At 34.9% G+C, this 19,946-nt stretch overlaps 2 protein-coding genes across 2 annotated transcripts in view; one reads left to right on the top strand and one right to left on the bottom strand.

Moving 5' to 3' along the window:
• HHIP (hedgehog interacting protein) overlaps positions 1-8,495 on the top strand; it is a 78,717-nt gene extending 70,222 nt beyond the window's left edge. The window contains exon 13 of the mRNA XM_035324538.1: positions 416-8,495. Within this exon, the coding sequence (XP_035180429.1) occupies positions 416-609 (194 nt within the window). The 3' untranslated portion in view covers positions 610-8,495. The remainder of the gene's footprint in view (positions 1-415) is intronic.
• ANAPC10 (anaphase promoting complex subunit 10) overlaps positions 1-19,946 on the bottom strand; it is a 176,571-nt gene that overhangs the window by 81,070 nt on the left and 75,555 nt on the right. The window lies entirely within an intron of this gene.

Here is a 19,946-nt window from a genome sequence, read left to right as displayed (position 1 = left end):
AGAAATGGGATGACACAGACCACCACTGTCTAAATTTCTAGCAATTTTGTATGTCTTCTTTTAAGTGATATGATATTTGAAGCCTAAAATCTTTTGAGATGAGTCACCAATGCACTCCAAAATCCCACCTGAATACAGGAATTGGACATTTTCCAAAATTTGCTATTTGATTTTCACAGTCTCTCCTGGGAGATACTCTCACAGACATAAAAAAATACTTCCCCACCCTAGTATTCTACAACTTTAAAAAATGCAATTTTGAAACATCCAATATTTCATCCTTTCTATTTTGTTTTTAATTTATGTGCTTTACCATTATAAGTTCAGAAAAGTAGATCTTAATGAAAACATACTGTATCTTTTTGCTTTGCGACACTTGAATGAAATTAGAAAACTGCTCTTTTTTTACCCACAGCAAAGTGTGACCCAGCATGTCGACATGGAGGTGTCTGTGTAAGGCCTAATAAATGCTTATGTAAAAAAGGCTATCTCGGCCCCCAGTGTGAACAAGTGGATAGAAACATCCGAAGAGTGACAAGGGCAGGTATTCTTGATCAGATCCTAGACATGACATCCTATTTGCTGGACCTAACCAGCTATATTGTATAGTTTCTGGGACTATTTGGAAACTACACTTTCAACGGGCATTTGTTTTGAATCCTGTCATTTTTAAAAGACGGTTGGTTATCCTGCAACAAATAACGGTGATTTGATTTACCTTATTAATTTAAATATAGTATCCAGAAATGTGCCAATACATTTGTTGTATGTGTGTAAATATTCCTGTACATCCCCACGGATGTACAGATACCCAATACATGCACACATACACGGGCAGGCACTATCACAAATATGGTTTTACAGGTAGTGGAATTTTTTTAATATATATTTCTTCATGAGAAATAGTTTACAAAGCAATTCCACTGCAAACCACAATTTCGTCAAAGGACTTTCCTGATGTCATTTTGGATTCACTGACATCCCAGAAACCTTGTGTCTGCAACTGCCTGATTATAGCAATAAGAGAGCAGTTTTGAACCATCACTGTATAAACTGCTGGACTTAAAGAAATCCAGTTGTAACAGTTTTTAAGGCGAAATGATCTACGTTATGAGAGAATATTTCAGATCTCCTTAATGCATTCCTATCTAGGCAATTCATTGTAAGACTGTAACCTTCACCTTCATCAATGTAACTCTATTACAGAATGTTACGCATTTCTTTATCTAGCATAGATGCAAAAATCTGGTTATCGCAGCTTAATATCAAGATTGTTTCGAGTGTTTAATAATTAAATTATACTCGCATATTTCAAAACCAGTCATCCTAGAAGGTCTGCTTTTTATCATATATTTTATTTAACAATGGGCACTGGGTTCATGTTACATATTTATATTATTTTATTTTATTTTATTTTTATAATATAGACATCACCTAGATGAGACAGCTTTGCCATGTCCTGTATAATACTAAAGTTACATTTTTCACCAACTTAATTGGAAAGACGGGGAAAGAGAGAGCAAACACACTCTTTATTGTGTTGTGGATCTAATCTAGAAATGTATCCTTGTGTCAACTTGTATTCATTCACGACGGATGAAAAAACAACCACCAACCAATCCTAATAAAATTCCAGCATATGTTAGAAGTGTTCATAAAGTGATTTTCACTGTAACAGGACGGGCCAGATTATACATGATTAGACTGCTACCGATTTCACACTGAATGGAACTTCACTGGACAAAAGCTCACATTAGCACGTGTTGGCTGTGTAAGATGTCACTTGTACAAAACGTATAACAATTATTGCCAAATATGGTTTTAAATGTAAATGTTCCTTGAAGAGCTAACATAAAATTGAATTTTTGTAAATGTATCAATAAATATGGTGTACATGCTCTGGTCAGGTTTTCTAAAGTATTAATATTCGAATTAGATGTATCTTCAGAATCGGTGCCGTTATCTCCAGCTCTGGGACGTTATTGGCAGATTCTTTGTTCACTGTTTACTGGCTATCAGATTTCCTTTGCACTACCTGGCTTTTATAAAATCTTGCCTGTAAAAAGAGAGTAGAGTAGCCACAGCATGCACACGCTAATGGTTCTTATATGCAGCTATTCATGTGTCAACAGTTTACAACACTTTAGGCAATAACTTCTAGCATACTCTAGCCATATTGCTCTCCAGTAGCAAAATTCTCTTTCCAGGGTAGTGACATGTAATGAATTTTCCTTTACGGAAAGTTGTCAGTCTTCATTTAATAAATATTAAATCTTTAAGTACAGCAAAACAGTTACTTGTATTTATCTCTATTCAGTATTCCAACTGAGAGGAACAGAAAATTACACTTCCATATATGTTTGCTTGGGTTTCAAGCGACCTCATGCCAAATGGAAATTGGTTGAGAGATCTTGGTTAAGTGCTTAGTGAACAATGGTCTGCATTAAAAAGTGCATGCATAATTTTGCACAATGTAGATTCAACTGACAGTCCATTGAAAGACATCTCAGGATTAAATGAGCATGAAGACCAAATTGCCCTCTCACCCTAGAAAAGGGTGGTCCCTTATAGTCACACCAACACTTCATTGGCTAAGCAGTGTGACCAATCTTAAAATGAACCCTGCAGTAGCATCTGTAGGTTAATAGCAGCTCTTTGTCTCCACTGCTTTCTGCCTTTAGTCTTTTTCCTGAATTCCATCACAAAAAGTTTTACAATTAAAAAATGTCCTGACAACCATTTTTGTAAATTGACCTTACCATCTAATCTTCCCTTATTCAGTGTGGGTGACAAAAATGTGAACTTCTCATGAATGAGCCAGCTGTCTAAATCTGTCAGATAGTGCAGTTTTATTGCACTCTTCATAATCAGTAGAGCAAGAAAGTCACTCAAGTATTTTTGCAACATTTAAATATCTGACAGAGATAACAACTTTAACACTTTCTTTAATGAATATATTAAAAAACTAAACCCCACTTTAGCTCATAATACTCTCAATAACTGGCTGGGGAGATGTGATAGTTCTTTTCTCACTGCTTCATTCCTAGAGACTAAATATTTATATATAGATATATATAGATATATATGCCACAGTTGTGAAAAGAAGGGATAACAATGACCATACAGTTTTCATCTTAATAATAAAGACAATTTAGTTTACTAGTGGAATCAGAAAATAAAACTTCATTAAAGGTTAAGAATTAAATCCAGGGCTCATTCAAATCAATGGCATTAAAAAATAAATAAATAAATAAATAAAACTCTCATCAACTGCACTGCAGCCAGAAAATCACTTTTAAAACTGAAGCAAATATTTCAGTTTATTTCTTTAAAAAAAAGTTGTAAGTAAAGAATAGAGAGAAAGGGGAAATAGCTTATGGAAAGTGTTCTGCTTCAGTTTTAAATCATCTTTTGTATCATGTGAAAGCAGGCATCTGCTTTAAGCCCACATGGATACATACGAAGTCCCAGTGGAAAAGAAGTATTCTCAAAAAAAGACACAAAAATCCCAACTGCTTATTTATCAAAAGAAATTATACTATTAAAAAGAGTGAGTAAACCCTAGGCCTAACCACCCAAGATGCTAATATAAAAAGGGCAACTGCAGTAATTGCCCTGAGAATTGGCATACAAAAAAAAAAAAAAAAGGTTTGTAGAAAGTTAGGTCATTCTACAGCCATTCTCACACAATCTCTGCGAGTGTCCCAGAATAAAACTGAGCTTATAAATGAAACTAGATAAATGAGGCAATTAGATAAGGGCCTCTAGAAAGGATTTTATGTATGTGTTCAAGTTGTCTCTGTCTCTGTCTCTCTCTCTCCTAATCTTTTATTCCATTCACTTATTCCTTTATTGTGAGATACTGCCCTCTCTGTGTCCCAGTACATGGTATATTTCAAGCATTCTTTCAGGCTTTCTACTGTTAAAAAAGAATAAATATACCTGTTGCCAAAAGTAACTCTATTCCTGCTGTATGCTAGTTTTCAACCCTCATTTAATTATTTGAGGATGGAAAACCTTCATCCTTCTCTTTTTAAGATGCTACCAATCAGAAAAAAAGGTGTATTATTTGAATATAAGGAGAAACGTTCTTACTCCATACATAAGTATTGAGACAAAAAGAATAATCAGCTCCAAATTGGTTTACTCCATTTCAGAAAAACAAACAAACGATCAAAAAACGTTAAGCACACTTTTCTAATGTTTCCATTAAGAAATACTATCCCAAACCCTTCCCGTCAAGGAAATATATTTCTTCCATTAACAGTCAGGGACACAGATACAGACTCTTTGTACCTTTAAATCCTCACAAGTTATTCTATTTCATGCATCCAGAGTATAAGCTAGGTATGAATAAGAATATAAGTTCTATATTGGCAACCATGACAGCTCTTTGTTTATCTCCTTTCATTCACTTCTCTACATTTCAGTTTTGTAGCTCCTTCCTTCCTAGAACTATAGCAAAGATTGGTAATTGGTTGCTGCAGCTGTTGCTTTTTCTTTCTCTCTCTTTTTTTTCCAAACTGTATAATAGATATATGCATCTAAGGAACTTCCCAATAGACTGGGTTTGTTATCTTTTGATTGCCCCACAAAATCTTGTCATTTTATTGTTACTTCTAATGCCATAGTTTGGCTGGATATTGGCCACTAACTGTGTATAATGATTCAGGAGTAACAGCCTCCAGCTGCTCAGCATCAGCTATACTGATGGTGGAAGAAGGGAGAAAGCATTTGTTCAGACTATACAGTCACTACACTAGTCAGAAAGTTACCAATTTCAATACAGTAACCAGATGCCTCAAGTAAAAAGCAGAACAACATTCCCAAGATGATGAAATGTTGCTTTTCATTATACTCTTTCTCTAATTTGGGATCAGAAATGAGGACTTTTTCATGTACAAATATGCAAAAGTGATATTCTAAAAACACTTCAGCTCAAGTAATCTTTCACAGGTGTGGAGTCCCATTAAAATGAAAATACTCATGTGAGATTCGACGTGCATCTATGAAATGGGCATTTAAAAGATTGGGCCCACGTGGAAAAAATAGTTCTGAGGACATCCTGCTCTGCTTAGTTTTCCTTAACTGCATAAATCCTTTAAAAGATACTGAAGTTTTTAAATCTACTATCTTTTATTTTAACTGTGTATCAGTTCAGTTAGGAATAATACCATATGGATCTTCTGGCCAGGGTGATTATTGTCTTAGAAGAAAGGGAAGGGAGTCATGAAGTAAATCAAAACTAACTTTTTCCTTTTCATTATACTAAAAAATGACCAACATTTCACATTTGACAAATTAAAAAATATATGTATTATCACTAAGAACTTTGCCAAAAAGGCAGTCAACATCTTACATTTATCCTGACCCAAATTTGCAGTAAAGATCTACCAAATAATCTGAATTTGGGCTACAAAAACCTGATAAATACTTCCATTAATTTCAAAGAAAAATGCTGTAGAAACACTAAAAAAAGTTTTGCTAAAATTTTCCTTGCTTTCAAAAGGGTAGCGATTCAGTGAAATACTACTAGCTTACTTTTCAGGATATAGGTGTGAAACAGCAGAAGATACCTGAAAGCTCAGTGCAGGATTACCTCAAATTTTCTTTGAGGGCCCAACTTGATGTCCATTGATGTCAACTGAAAATCTCCAATTGACTTTGTTAATTATAGGATAATGTCCTTCAAAGACAAACACTTAGCTGGCAGAAGAACTTCGCTACAGACATCACTACACCCTTTGCCCCTATGTCAGCATCTATAGTCATTAGACTCAGGTTTTCCAGAGTAAGACTGCAGTTTCAGGCCTGTCTTTAAGTAGTGAGCATATCCGATCCTGTTGAGTTTCCTTACAGGTACTGCCAACTGCTACACAGAGCATTCTGATAAATCTGCCAAGCATTTTGTTACTTCTTCAAAAGCGCTGAGCAATTAGCTCACATCTTTTCTCTTTCACACGTATGTGCTTATTTCAAATATTTAAGCGTATGCCACTAAGCAGGAAAGTAATTTAAATAAGTCAGTGGTCCCATTTTATGAAAGACATAATAACACAGGGCCCCAGAGCGCCCGCACAGAGGGGATGTCATCCCAGTGCTCACAGACATCAATGGATGAGTTCCTGCAACTGTTTTGAGTCCAGTATTACAAAGGCTCCATTCAACATAAGGCATATTTTCAAACCTTTCTTCACATGTTAAATAGGAATGGTGTAATATTTCAATCAAGACTATACCTTAATCCAACAAAAAATTTTGTTCCCATCCTTACTAATAAAAATGGCAATACTGAAAGCGATGACACTACTCAAAGTACTAAAATAACAGATGTAAGCAAGTGCAGGATTAGACTTGGGTAGGTATTCTACAGGCAAAGGATCTATCTGCTTGCCTTTGTACTCATTGACTTCAATTACTGCTGTGCACTAAGGATTTATCATGATGTAAAATACACAACAGAAAACAATATGGCAATTCAATACAGATTTACACTGTGTAGATTGTCTAATCGGACAGTATTAGTAATGCCTTATCTTCTAGATGGGAAACATTACTATTTTATAGCTCTGTATAAATAGTTCAACGGAAACATCAACCTTTTTCCTTCAGTTCACTCATAAGTTATTAATAATTACTAATTTGGTCTACATATTGGTAAAGGATTATTGTGTTATCCCCTAACCCAAATAAAACTCCCACAGGTTTCCATGGGAGCTTTTCTTTACTTTATGCTGTACAGTGATTTGAAAGCCAAGTGGCACACCTGCTTACCAGAACTCCGCGCACCAAAACCGCATAATTCAGGTGATCATTTCATGCCATAGGAAGTCACAAAAAAAAATATTTTATATAATATCAATTTAATGTGTGTTTTTGCCTATTGTATACTGTACACACACTGGCTTCCACAACCAAAAATATCAGAAATTTTTGCTAAGAATGTGCTCAAACAACAAGCTGCACTGTTGGAGAAGAGTTTTATTTCTATGATAAAAAAACAACTTTCCATCTGTTATAAGTGGTAGTAGGGTGCCATATATCATATAGTTAAGTTCCTTTAACAACCTATGAGATGCTCCCATTTATTTTCATTTTGCAATTAAAAGAAAAGTGAAAAAAATCTTTCAATAAAAATTGTTTAAATTCCTGTTTCAGAAAGAAGGTGCCAGCTAAAGCATGTGAATATATGCGATGGCTGCATTCACAGTCTTTTTGAGTGGGAAGAAAGCAGAGAGGTGGCTGTTTGGTTTTTGTGTGCTTGTGTATAGGATGCATTTTGTTGTACAAGAAAAAGGTGGTTTGCATGATGAGGCAGTGACAACCAAATCCCATATGCTGAATGCTCCTAAGAGGAGTCACTAAAAGAAAAACACTCTAGGTGGAGTCAACTTCGGTGTGCAGAATGCTCTGAATTCCTATCAGTATATACTGAGACCAGAAACCATCTGGTATGAAGTCACCAGATGTATCTTGTAGTGATCACCGTTAATACCAGAAGCAGTAATTCTACCCTGTGAATTATCCAGAAATGCTATTAGCTGTCCCCCACAAAATATACTACAGAATGAAAACTTCAATTCCCTTTTGAGAACAATTAGATTTTAATGGGAGCCAAGCAGGAAAGGAAAAGGAAATAACAAAAATCTGTCACTTGAGAACGTAACTGTTCTGATATTCCTCTGTTTAAGTAGTTTTATTTTATAGTAGCCATCAGGTACTTTATGTACATTTGAAATGTGGGAAACTAGTTTAGAAAACACCATTCAAACTATGTTTAAATATCTTCTATTGACTGTACTATACTACTAAGCATATACAGGCACCAATCTAGCAGAGCACTGGAACACACAAGTAATTTTAAGCACATGAATCTCACTAAAGTCATGTGCTTAACATTATTAATATAATTAAGTGCTTTCTTGGTTTGAGACCTTACAAGCCTTTGCAAGTCTACCTATGTAGATTACGTATGCTATATGTGTATTCTTTTTAGGGAGACAGCATGGCTGAAGTTCAAAGCAAGAGAATTCAGTTACTGCGTGTCACAAATTCTATATAACCTTAAATAATTGCATCTTTGTGCCTCCACTTTCCATCTAAAAATAAGTAAAACCAATCCTTGTAAAGCGCTTTGAGCTCTTCAAATGAAAAGTGCTATAAAAAGTACAAATTATTATTATATTATTGAACACCATGTATGTATACACACTATTATGTAATATATAATATATGTATAATGCATATAAATTCTAACAAATGTATTTGTGTAATATCTGAGAAATGGAACAGTTGTATCTGGAAGTGATAAATGCATAGAGTTGGATTTATTGTTAATCTGTGGATTTAATGATTTTTTAGACAAAAGGATGTTTAAGTGTATAATTGCTTTTCTTAATTTAATATATTTATGTAAATGCATGCTTGAAGTTCTGGATAGATAGTTATTCTGTGTCCCTTAAGCTAATAAAATATATTAAACTTTATCTTACAATATAAGGTATATGTGCTGCTTTTTTTTTATTTTTAATATACTTATTATGACTAAATGCGTAATTTAAATTCATGACTATTTTAATTTTGAATCGGCTCTTTGATCTTTGCAGTAAAAGCTAAATGCCAGCATTTTATATATTCATTGAAATGTACCCTAGTTTTATTTATATAAATTCTAAGATGCTTTTATAAAATGTGACTGAACACTGCTATTATTCTTGGAATGGGAAGTTTGGAATGGGGTTTCCTGTTTGCTTCTGGATAAACGAGAGCAAAAATTAAGACCTCCATATTGAAAAGATACCTGTTTCATTGCAAGCAGTATGTGAATGGACAGACAGCTTGAACAAGGGAATTTCCAGTACAGGCTTTCTGAGTATATATATGTTGAAGAACTAGTTCAGTACATGTGAGAGAATCACTAGGGATTCTTTCTTTGGTTTATTTATTTAATATCTTCAGAGAAGATTCTCTCTTCAGAGAAGCAAGTCATCAGATAAATATATGTTAAATTCAGATGTACCATTTCCAGTGATTTAAATAAGGGTCATAAAAAATGAAAGTAATACTGGATTCTTTCCATTTCTCCCCATCTCAAGTAACAAGTTCTGTTCCATTGAATAGACACCTAAGCATATCAGTGGGAGCAGGATCTCTCTCTCTCTCTCTCTCTCTCTATATATATATATTTATGAAGGAACATTTAATCATGACACATAATTGCAAACTGCACTTGTAACTTATACCTGTGAGAGTAAAAAACAGTTTAGACAGGGAGAACTAAAGAACCAAGGGTTTCTTTACACACTAAGTTTACATTTGTGGTTTTGAAACGCTGTTGAATATTAGTCTTATACATTTAACTTACATAAAGTGTTCAGCCCATCATGTGTTCATTTTTTAGATTAAAGAAGGAATCAGTACTGAAACTAAGATATGGGTGCTATCTCTATGCTTCAGATATAAGCCAAAACAGTCTTGAAATTTTCATGAATTTTATTTTCCATTTTTCAGCTAGTTATACCATTATACAGAATGGTGGCCAGCCAGAGAACTAAGATCCAAGGAAAATTTGAACTTAATCCAAATTTGAGGATATTTGGAAACTGTATCTTACTTCAGCTTCTCAATGAATAAATATGTCAGTTGCAGCAATATTCTTTTAAACACATCTTCGTAAAGAATTTTCTTAATTTGAAGAAAGGCTCTGAACAAGAAAACAGCCGAAAGATGGAAAATAAAAAGGAATGAAGAAATCAACAAGGATTGTTTTAACTTTTTAGTGGGATCTACATATTCATGTAGAAAGTAAAAGAATCCTGTGAGGTATACTACATAATTTTAAAAAATACAGTGCAGCATGTAGTTCTGGTGACATCATGAGTCATTTGAGTTTGTTCTTATAATTTATTAAGACATTATGAAAACCCACTGACATATTTATAAGCCTTGGAATTAACAGCTACCTTTCATTTCTTTTACAACACATAACACATGAATGTTACATAAAGAATTATATATACTCAACTATGCACAGCAAGATTGTAATTCTATCGAGAGCTTCTGATGACATCCTAAATATAAAGGGCTAAATTCTGTTCTGCTGTTAAATGAATTAGATGAAGTATTGGCCCCCTGAATGTGGCTTGTGTGGTTTGTCAGTGTCATCACAACTTTCAAATGGAATTCAGTCCTTAAATGCACAATTCTGGAGCATTTCACTTTAGTAATGTAGTCAAATGTAGTCACTAATAATACCTTTGCTTCAATATTTAACCACTATCCCCAAAATATATACTTCAAATTAGCTTCTGTCGTTTTATTACATTTTCTTTATTTCCACATATAGCTCCGTTCTTTAATTCTTTTGTTCTTATTTGTTTCCTTATAGAGACATTCGGCTCCATTCTATGGAATAAATTTGCTAAATATTTACAAGTTTTTAAGAAGATTGATTATGGCATAAGTGGTTGTTTTTTTCCGTTTTAACAAAAATACTAAGTAAGAGATCAACTCCTGTTTTAACTCAAAATTAAAAATGCACCACAAGCAAGTAGGGTAGAATCTTTAAAATGCCAATGAATCATTTTGGTCTATGTGGTTGCATTTATTTATTTTGGGGGAAGGGTTGGTTTGAGTCATATTTGATGACATGTCTACATATGACACACATCTCTGGCAGAATTGGGCAAAGTGGGACATAGCTTTGGTTTTGAGAAAACCTCACTGAACAGTGGCTTTCTTGTTTGGTTGGTTTGGGGAGGTTTCTGTTTTTTTATTATTATTTTTTTTTTTTCTGTGATTTTGTCTTTCAAAACTAGGCTTGCTTTTGTCTGATGTCCAAAATTTGAGGCTGAAACAGTTGAATGAAGGGTTCTTATACTGATTCAACATTCAGCATTTAAAATTTATCTTTTATTACTTAGGAGATTGGCAAAATCACAGACTTCTTCAACTGTCACTCATCTTACATTAATACAAATTTGCTGATATCAGTACCATCATTGTACTTCCCACAATGAGGCCAGTGTCGTCATACTAGCAGAATTTGCTCCATTTACACACACACTTCTAAACGTTTCATTGTTCACTGTGTAGGTTTGATTACTCGGAGATGGATTAACTGAGGAAAGGAATGTAAGAGTTGAATGCTGGTCCTCCATTAGCAGTATGCTCTCCCTTCAATATTAGAAAAATGAAATTTAGTGACATATATGAAAGCAATTTCCACCTCAGGGAAGGGGAACATATGTTTGAATTGAAGGGCTACATTTGGTTCACGAGATTTATAAAGAAGAGATCTAAACTCAACAAACACTTAGGCAGTAGAATTAGTGCTTTCCTGGTCAGATGAATAGAACAGGTGCAGACCTAGTTCTCAGGTCTTTAAACTGCACCAGCCCAAATAAATTACAGCTATGGAGTGTGTTTAGCAACTTCAAGCAAACATTAGAAATGCAATGCCCATGGTGCAGATAAAGTGCTTATGAAAAAGGTAGACGCAACATCTGTACTGGCATGGAACGTCTGTTCTAAAGTAATAGCTGCAAAATGCCTCCTATAAAGCATAAGACTGTTAGTACAGCTGCAGCTTTTAATAGCTATTGAATTTCTTGATCAGGGTGGCAGATCCAGAGCAAGGGAAATGGACAAGTGAAACTATAAACGGCTATTTTACACCTATGAATGTAGTATCAAATAAATGTGGTCGAAGTCATTTTTATTTTTTTAAGAAATTCATCCCTGGAGAGCCTCATGATAGATCTTGCCTAGGAAGCCATCAGAAGGCATTTATGTCAGCTTGAAAACTGAGGTTTTCAAGATGCATAGCTGTACAGTCTACATATACCTGTTGCTTATTATATCTGTAACAGAAATATGCAGCTACACACACATGCATAATACCCCATGCATTGTCTGTGCACTTAATTCAAAACCGTTTGGTTTTACATTAGTGTAAATAAGGAATATAAAGGTACTTAATCAATTGTGTTTTGTTTTTGTTTTTTCAAGATGGTTTTGCAGGAGGAAAATTGTCTTGAAGTGTCTGAGTTGCACGGAGACTTGAACAGAAGCACCAGGAAACAACCAGGAAACTCATTACCATATTAGCTTATCAAAATTATTCCAGACAATACATCTGTCTGACACGTTCTGAGTTTTCTTTAAATACATGAGTAGAAAGATTCATGTCTAAGAGGTCCCCTGTGAACTACTAGAATCATATTGATTTTACGTTTATAATTATTGCTTTTTGTTTTTGATGGAAGTTCTGTGGAATTATCAGGGTTTTAGCTCACAGATAAACAGTCAGCAAACTATGCACTGTTGATGTCTGGTCTACTCAAAGTAAGTCCCAGGCATGTAAATCCTTCAGAATTCCAAACAACAGAACAGTCTGCCCAATTTCCAGTACTACTAAAATTTTCTGGCACCTGAATTCACTACGTACCTTTTAATCTGGCTAGAAATTTTTCTGGCTGGAATACATCCTCAGAAGTACCTGAATAATGTGGAGGTAGATGGTTATCTCCTCCTAACAGCAAGCCAGGATAAGACATATAACAGCCGAAGCTTGCTTGAGACCTTGGAGAATCCTGAAAAAGTTAGTCATAGTCAGCACCTCAATTAACTTCATGGGTGGTGGTGCCAGTTCAGTGATAAGAACACTACTATAGAAAGAGGTGGATCTAGACTCCTCTTGTTACTTCCCAAGAAACTGCTTTGACTGCTATCCTTCTGGCTGAATCGAAGCTACGAAGCACCCAGAAATGATAAAAATCAGTGTCAAAAGAAGGGAGAGAGGAACAGAGTCAGAATCTTCTCATCTTGAAAGCTTATCAGAAGGTAGAAAGGCCTAATGTTCTGCTCCTATAATAGTTCTGCTCAAAAAATTCACTTATAGGCACTCCTGGAAGCAAGAAGTTCTTCCAACCAAGAGTCAAACTCCCTTTTCTGCCTCTGTGATCTTTTACTGACTTCAGATTGGTCCATTTTCAACAGGCAACTCTGAGAATACTTTTTTCCTTCATTTATCTCTTACTGTGGCAGAGCATTTCTTTGAAATCTCCAAGAAGTTTTGCAAAAGAATTTAGGAACATGGCCCCAAGTGTATGTTTACAGGGAATAATCTGCGTCTTTTAATTATTTACTGCTATCCCATAAAAAAGCCCCAGTTCTTATCACAGGCACAGATTTACAAAGAAGAAAGGACTAAAAAGAAAAAAAAAAAAATCACATAGACTGTTAAGACAGCCCCAAAATAAAAAAATTATCACCTGAGAGGTAGAAATGATTTCTTTTATTTTTCAAAATTCTTCTGACAAAAAAGCTCAGGGTGTAAATTCAGATCTGTTGATGTTCATAGGAGCTCTGCCTGTGATTTTGGTGGTGCCAGCACACCAACCCACTCTAACAGTCTTCAGGAAGGCAAGTTCAGATGGTAATGGCGTTGTCCGCTTCATTGGTGTGTGGCTAACTTACCACTGTGAGTTTCAAACTTCAGCTCCCTCACAAATAAATATCCCTATGAAAAGCTCGAATTGAAAGATTTGTCAGATTATGAGATTGAGACATTAAAAAAAAAAAAAAAAAAGATGAAATGAATCCCTTCTTGCATCTTTCCAACAGGTAAAAGAAAATGCTTAAGTGTTTCTATCTTAGGAAAAGAAAGTGAAGATAGGTCGTTGCTGAAGATTTTAGTGACTACTGAGTTGTAGAGATCAGTGTGATAGCTTTAAGTCAGCTTGAGTATGAGCAGCATTCCAGTAGTGAAATCAGGAAGCAAAGAAACATCTCAGATGAGCCTATGAAGCTCCACACAACTATTTTTACCTGCAGACCACTCTCCTAAGCTGCTAATGACTTGTCACTCAGAAATTTCCACAATGTACTGCAATCACTATTAACTGCAGTGTAGACACAGCTGAAAAATCATCTTTAGTACCATTACTGAGTTAAGTAAAACCGTCCACAGATCAGAAAATTATCACTCATATTGCAGGGGAAAAACTGACACTGAAATAATTATTTCTAGTAGTGGTGGCAGGAGAAAAACATTGAGTTGGCTTTATTTTTGTTTAGACAATCTGCTGGTGGACAACTAGCATACAGAGAACACTAAGCCAAAAAGTCTTTGGGGCATTAGTTTCCATGCTTAGAGCCCATCGCAATACTAACATAAATAGTCATTTCACTCAGTTGGTAAGCTTCATCCATTTCTGATGCTTAATTCTGTGCAAAGAAGCAAACTGTTTCACAACAGTAATGAATAATACCAAATCTACGCAATTATGCTGCCATTATAATGAAGAGAGACTACAGAATGGTGGTCAGACTAGTATCCTGCTATCCAACAGCTATTTTCATCTGACAGCTCTGTGTGCCTAGGAACTAGTGAGAACATCACTTCCTATCTGTGAGAAAAACAAGTTCCTGACATTTGAGTACGGATACAGTATGTATAATCTGGAATGCACTCCACTAGAAAGAATTTTCGGTGGGATAAACTATGCTGCCCCTGTACACTCGAGATAGCATCTGTTGTTTGTTTGTTTGTTTGTTTTCCTAAGCACTTCAGATTTATTAGTGCTAGAAATGCATCTTCAAGTACAGTATCATCATAATAACCTTTTTCTATCTATGTGAACCAAACGGAATACACACACAAAATCTTCTCAAATTTTGAAGCTACCTGCATTTCAACCTGCTACTTTGCATTTCAACCACATGGACAGGTTAGCTATTACTACTAATCTCCTGCTTTTTAATGAGGTCATAAAAGCATGAGGTTTGGCCTTCTTTCTGTCAATCCATGGTGACCAAATATTCCAAATATTATTTTGGCTACAGTGCAGCTTCGCACGCCCTGTACATAAACTGCTTAGCACAAAACAGGAAAGGGATCTGCAGGTCCATTTTCTGCCACTGGCAAGTGAAAAGAAAGATAAGGTTCTGAAGGATCAAAGGATTAACTGAATTGGATCAGACTTGTACACAAGTGGAACTCCCTCTTAAAACTTTGCATACATAATAATTATATTTATTTGTAATATGGAAAATCCTTCAGCATCAACTTATTTTTGTTCTGTACTTGAACAAAATTCTCCTAAGCCCTTGCCATATGCGTGGACTAGTTTAAGCTACGTTGTAAACAACGCAGAAATTGAACACCATTTACTGCTGTGTTTGTCCAGCACCTAGTATCTAATGCTAACTGAAGGTCCTACTCAAAAAACACAAAACAGAGTAACATGGATCTGTCATGATGGTTAACCATATACAAACTTATATTTTGTATTAAAGCATAATGTTGCCTTTGGTCCTCACTTGCATAGAGCCTGACTAACATATTAAGTCTAAATTGTACCTGGAGAAGGTAGTCACATCTATCAAAAATTCTTCAAATAAACAGTGATGGAAACACTGTGATGGAAACATCTGGAAGCTGCTATTAAAACTGAAAGGTTACATAACACTCTGCAGAGGATGCTACTTCATACAGTATCCCACTCTTAAGACCATGATATCACAGATATGAAATGAAAAGAATGTGTACCAAAACTATTTTGCATCCAAAAGCCAACAGAAAAGTTAAGAATCAAACTTACTTTTTTCAGTTTGTTTTTATTAAGGAATGACCATAAGAATTTCCAAATAATATGCAGGGGAATATTTTATTAACGGGAATGGAATAAACCCCTAAGAACAGGGATTAGGAACTGATTTTTTAAATCATTTGCATGGGAAATTGATTCCTGCACCACCGTGAAAGCCTGGCTTTTATTTCCCAGTCCTCCAAACTGCCCTACTTGCCAATTTTAAAAGTATAAGCAGTTGGAATGAGCACACAGCATCTGCTTATGGAGTTAAAATCTTCACCTGTACATTATTTTCAGAATTGGTTCTCAATACTAGAAAGATTTTTTCACATGGGATTTCCTAGTAAGATGTGAGCATCTCTACAGTGTTCAAGTATAAAACGTAATTTTCAAAGTCACACAGCACAAGAAGTGTTTACATTATTTTAGACATATTGCTCACTTACAGTAATTTTTTCTTCCTCTCTCTTGATTCGTATGTATCCAAACACCTAAGCAGCCCAAATATGTATGTGCGTAGATAAGCTAAAATCTGAGAATTTCAGGAGTGGTGAAGTACATGCTTTCACCTCTCCCCCTCCTGAAAGTGTCAAATGCTTAGTTCCATGGAAATTGAACATATTTTCTCATTACATTAATTAATGGGTCTGCTTGGGTGGCATAATTCAGTATAAATTTCCTTTAGTATTCTGTCATACCTAAAAAGGATCTTATATTTGTGATGTCTTTAAATTTTTATGACTTCTACTCTGTTTAGTCTGTGTGTAATCCTTCTTTTGAAACCTAATGTCCTAGAAAATCTGCAGGTTTTTCTCAAAACTGGCACACTCTCTAGTTTATAGCCATTTCTTCTTAGAACTCCATGCAAGTCCTTAAGGTGTAGTTCACAGCTCAGGGAATTTATGATTACATCGTCAATGTAAACTAAAGCACTGTGATATATTAAAACTGACAAGATGCTGTTCATTAATCTCTGAAATATGGCCAGGTGTGATGTAATTAAGTGAAGCTTCCAACTAAGAGATGCCTAACACAACTCCTAGCTCAGCTTGATGGTGGCTTCCTTTACCTCATCTGGGAGAAGGACTGCCTGGGTGGGGACTGTCAGTGGAAGCGTAATTTCAGAAGAATGTGGTTTGGGGAAAATGAGACAGGGTAATCCCTTTCCATGCCAGTTTCTCAAACAGTTCAGCTTCTGCTTTCCTTTCATTTCCAGGTTAGAACACTAACTCGGTAGTCTTGTAGTGAACCACAGCTTCCCAAGGAAATAGTTTGATGGGCTGGAGGTACATTCTTGTGTATGAAAAAGAGGAGCATTTTAAGTACCGGACTCTAAACTAGTGGAGTAAGCAATGGCATGCTCTGAACACAAAACTGCAAGTGCCGCAGTTTACACATGCTTTGTATCTTGATCAAAACAAGACTTTAATTTGATGATAGTTCTTTTTATTTTATTTACTTTTTATGAATAGTTGTACTGTTTCAATACAAAAAGGGCACAAATCAGAAGAGACAAAATATAAGGAGAAGCTCAACATTTCCACATCATTAATTTAAACCTCAAAGCAAATTAATAAATAGTATTGCCTAATTTTACTTCATTAACAGTCTACATGAAAAATATATTGAATAAGACTTTGACTTTTGAATAAAGGCTTTGAAACTCATCCCTGCCACAGTAACAGAAGAGACTTTGTCAGCTAAGCTTGTATTCCTGAGTTGAAAAAGAATCAGACATTTTTTCCCAATACTAAAATAAAATGTGAAAATCGGTTCTTACACAGTCCACAATGTAGCATTTAGTGTCCATGTAACATTGATGTTCAAATCCTAAAACAATTTACAGTCATTAAATAGCTTTGCTCTCTGTAAATCATAACCAAGCAAGCTATTCAAGAGTGTAGAACTGGTTGAATTTCACAGACATTACCTATTTGATCAATTTTATCCAGCTACAAATGATACCTTTTGTGACATACGTAGTTTCTACGCTACTTCCAACCTTGGGACAAAAGACCGCTCTTCTGGGAAAAACAGGGCTTGAATAACCTTTATTCTACCATCCAGAATCTCTTGAAAGAATGTGGAATAAGACTATGCCTTTGCATGTTCTTCTTACCAAGGAGAAATCATAAGGAGAAGGTTCCTCTTCTTAACTTCTCTTTTGGAATAAATGGGAGAGAATGAGAGAGAATACTGCTAATACCTCCTGAGATTCTCATCCATGAACAAAGTGGAAAAAGACAGGGAAGAACAGTAAAAAGAATGTGGAACTAGAAGCAGACAGACCATTGGGAAGAGATCTGTCAAAGAGCAACAAAAGTGAAATTGGAATGAAGAATTATAAAGACAGATAGAATAACAAGCCTGACGGGAAAGTTAGGGATACAACCAATAAAATTCTTGCTTATATTTCATTGCTGTGAATCGAATTATTTGTGGTTGAATATAGTAAACGTATATTTTTGCCTAGCTCTATCCAGGATTCCTAAAGACTTTTTTGTTGGTATCAGTATTGGAAATAGCATTGGATAGTACCAGTAGTAGAACAGCAGTCAGGATCACTGGTAGTAATTATGATTATTCCAGATTACTTTCACCTTTGTGAAAAACTATGTACTACTTGAAGCCACTTGTATATTATGGTGTTTTAGTAGCGGTGTTTGTAAGTCCCCTGTCTAGTTTACAGAGAGTTATCCAGGCCCTTAAATAAGCCTTATTCCTTTTTATCCAAATTCAAATATTAGTACTATATGACTCTTCTATGGCATTTGTTAGAATGTATGCCTCCTTCTCTCAACAGTTTCTACCCTACCATGCATGACCCCAATCAAAAAACACTGTCTTTAAAAGAAAAGTGACATAAGCAAATAGATATGTATACATTGGAATTAGTCTGCAGAGAAATATTATATCTAAAATCTTAAACTTGTAATGTATTTACAACATTTGTACTCAGGATTTTTTATTATTTTCTGTAAATATTCTGGCATTTTACTTCAAGAAGGAATTGGGGGGGGGGGGGAAAACAAACAAACAACAACAGAAAAAACATACTCATGAACATTTCCAGAAAGTTAATCAGACGTTTAACAAGAAACCAGGCTCTCAGAACAGTTCACATCAATTGCATTAGAAATGTCTCTTATTGGCCGTTATCTATCAAAACTAAACCTGACTATGATAACAAATGTGTACTTCACGGATTTATTGGTTGATAAATGCATCTCTTACTTAACTACATTAACTGAATTAAATGAAAAAAAAAAAACTAAAATGACTCATTTCAACTCCTATCTTAAATCGTGATAATCACTTTGGACTCACAAATAGAAAAAAAAAAAAGATGATAAAATATCTCCTAGTAAGAATTCCCCCAGCAATGGTCAGCGTACTGAGGCAACTTCTTGAGTTAACATTACATTCAATCAGTTTCTGCCTTGGAAGATAACTCAGCACATGTTCTTGCTTTTGCTAGAGTTGTAACACTTGTGCGAAGTTATCCCACAGAACTCTATGCAGAGCCATCTCAGTCTTTTCTCCGAGTGTTTTCTATTACACAAAAGGCATCTGGCAAATAAAGAAATATTTCCTGTTAACTAGATATAGGAGAAAGCAGTAATTATGTAATGAAAGTATTCCAAAACTGACACTGCACTGGCCATATTTTGATGTGTCATTTATGCAGCTTTCATCAGATTTATCATACTTCAAGACTATAAGAATGAAACTTAAATTATTATGATGCCTAGCCAACAGTATTCATTAAACTACTGAACTTAGTATGCCTTTGTCTGTACTGATGCTACAGGCATTAAAAAGCTCCTTAGACCAAAGCATGACGGTAAATCTTTGGTCAATAATCTCAGGTAAAGGTGGACTCCAACCCATTAGTTAATTAGGAATTTTTTCTCAGACTCTGCAGAAACTTGGACTCAACATGAAAGTAGATGATAGAACAAGTCTTTAGATTCAAAGTTCATTACTCATATACCCCATCAAGAAAATACTACACTGAAAGTTTTAGCCATCAGAATGAAAATTATCCAAACTGTTTGCAGTCTTAGCTGCAATGATCATTTATTTCATTAGGTTTCAGATGATAGACTGTGCATTAGCTTAAAAAAATCATGTAAGTTTTTTTTTTATCCTTCTAATATTAACCTCATTTCCATTAAAATGATAATGGAAGCCTATGAAGTTCATGTTAATTGCATATCAAGTTTTTATTATTATTATTTATAGATGTTCATATCTACTACATGGGATTTAACAAAATTCCACTTACTTTAAATTGCCATTAACAAAAGATATTGCAGGAATTTTAAAGCTGACATATTACTATTTGAA

The sequence above is a fragment of the Oxyura jamaicensis genome, chromosome 4 (assembly GCF_011077185.1).
Source record: "Oxyura jamaicensis isolate SHBP4307 breed ruddy duck chromosome 4, BPBGC_Ojam_1.0, whole genome shotgun sequence".
In the NCBI taxonomy this organism is placed as follows: domain Eukaryota; kingdom Metazoa; phylum Chordata; class Aves; order Anseriformes; family Anatidae; genus Oxyura; species Oxyura jamaicensis.
Note: the sequence above shows the minus strand (reverse complement) of the source record. Positions and strands in the feature narration are given on the sequence as shown.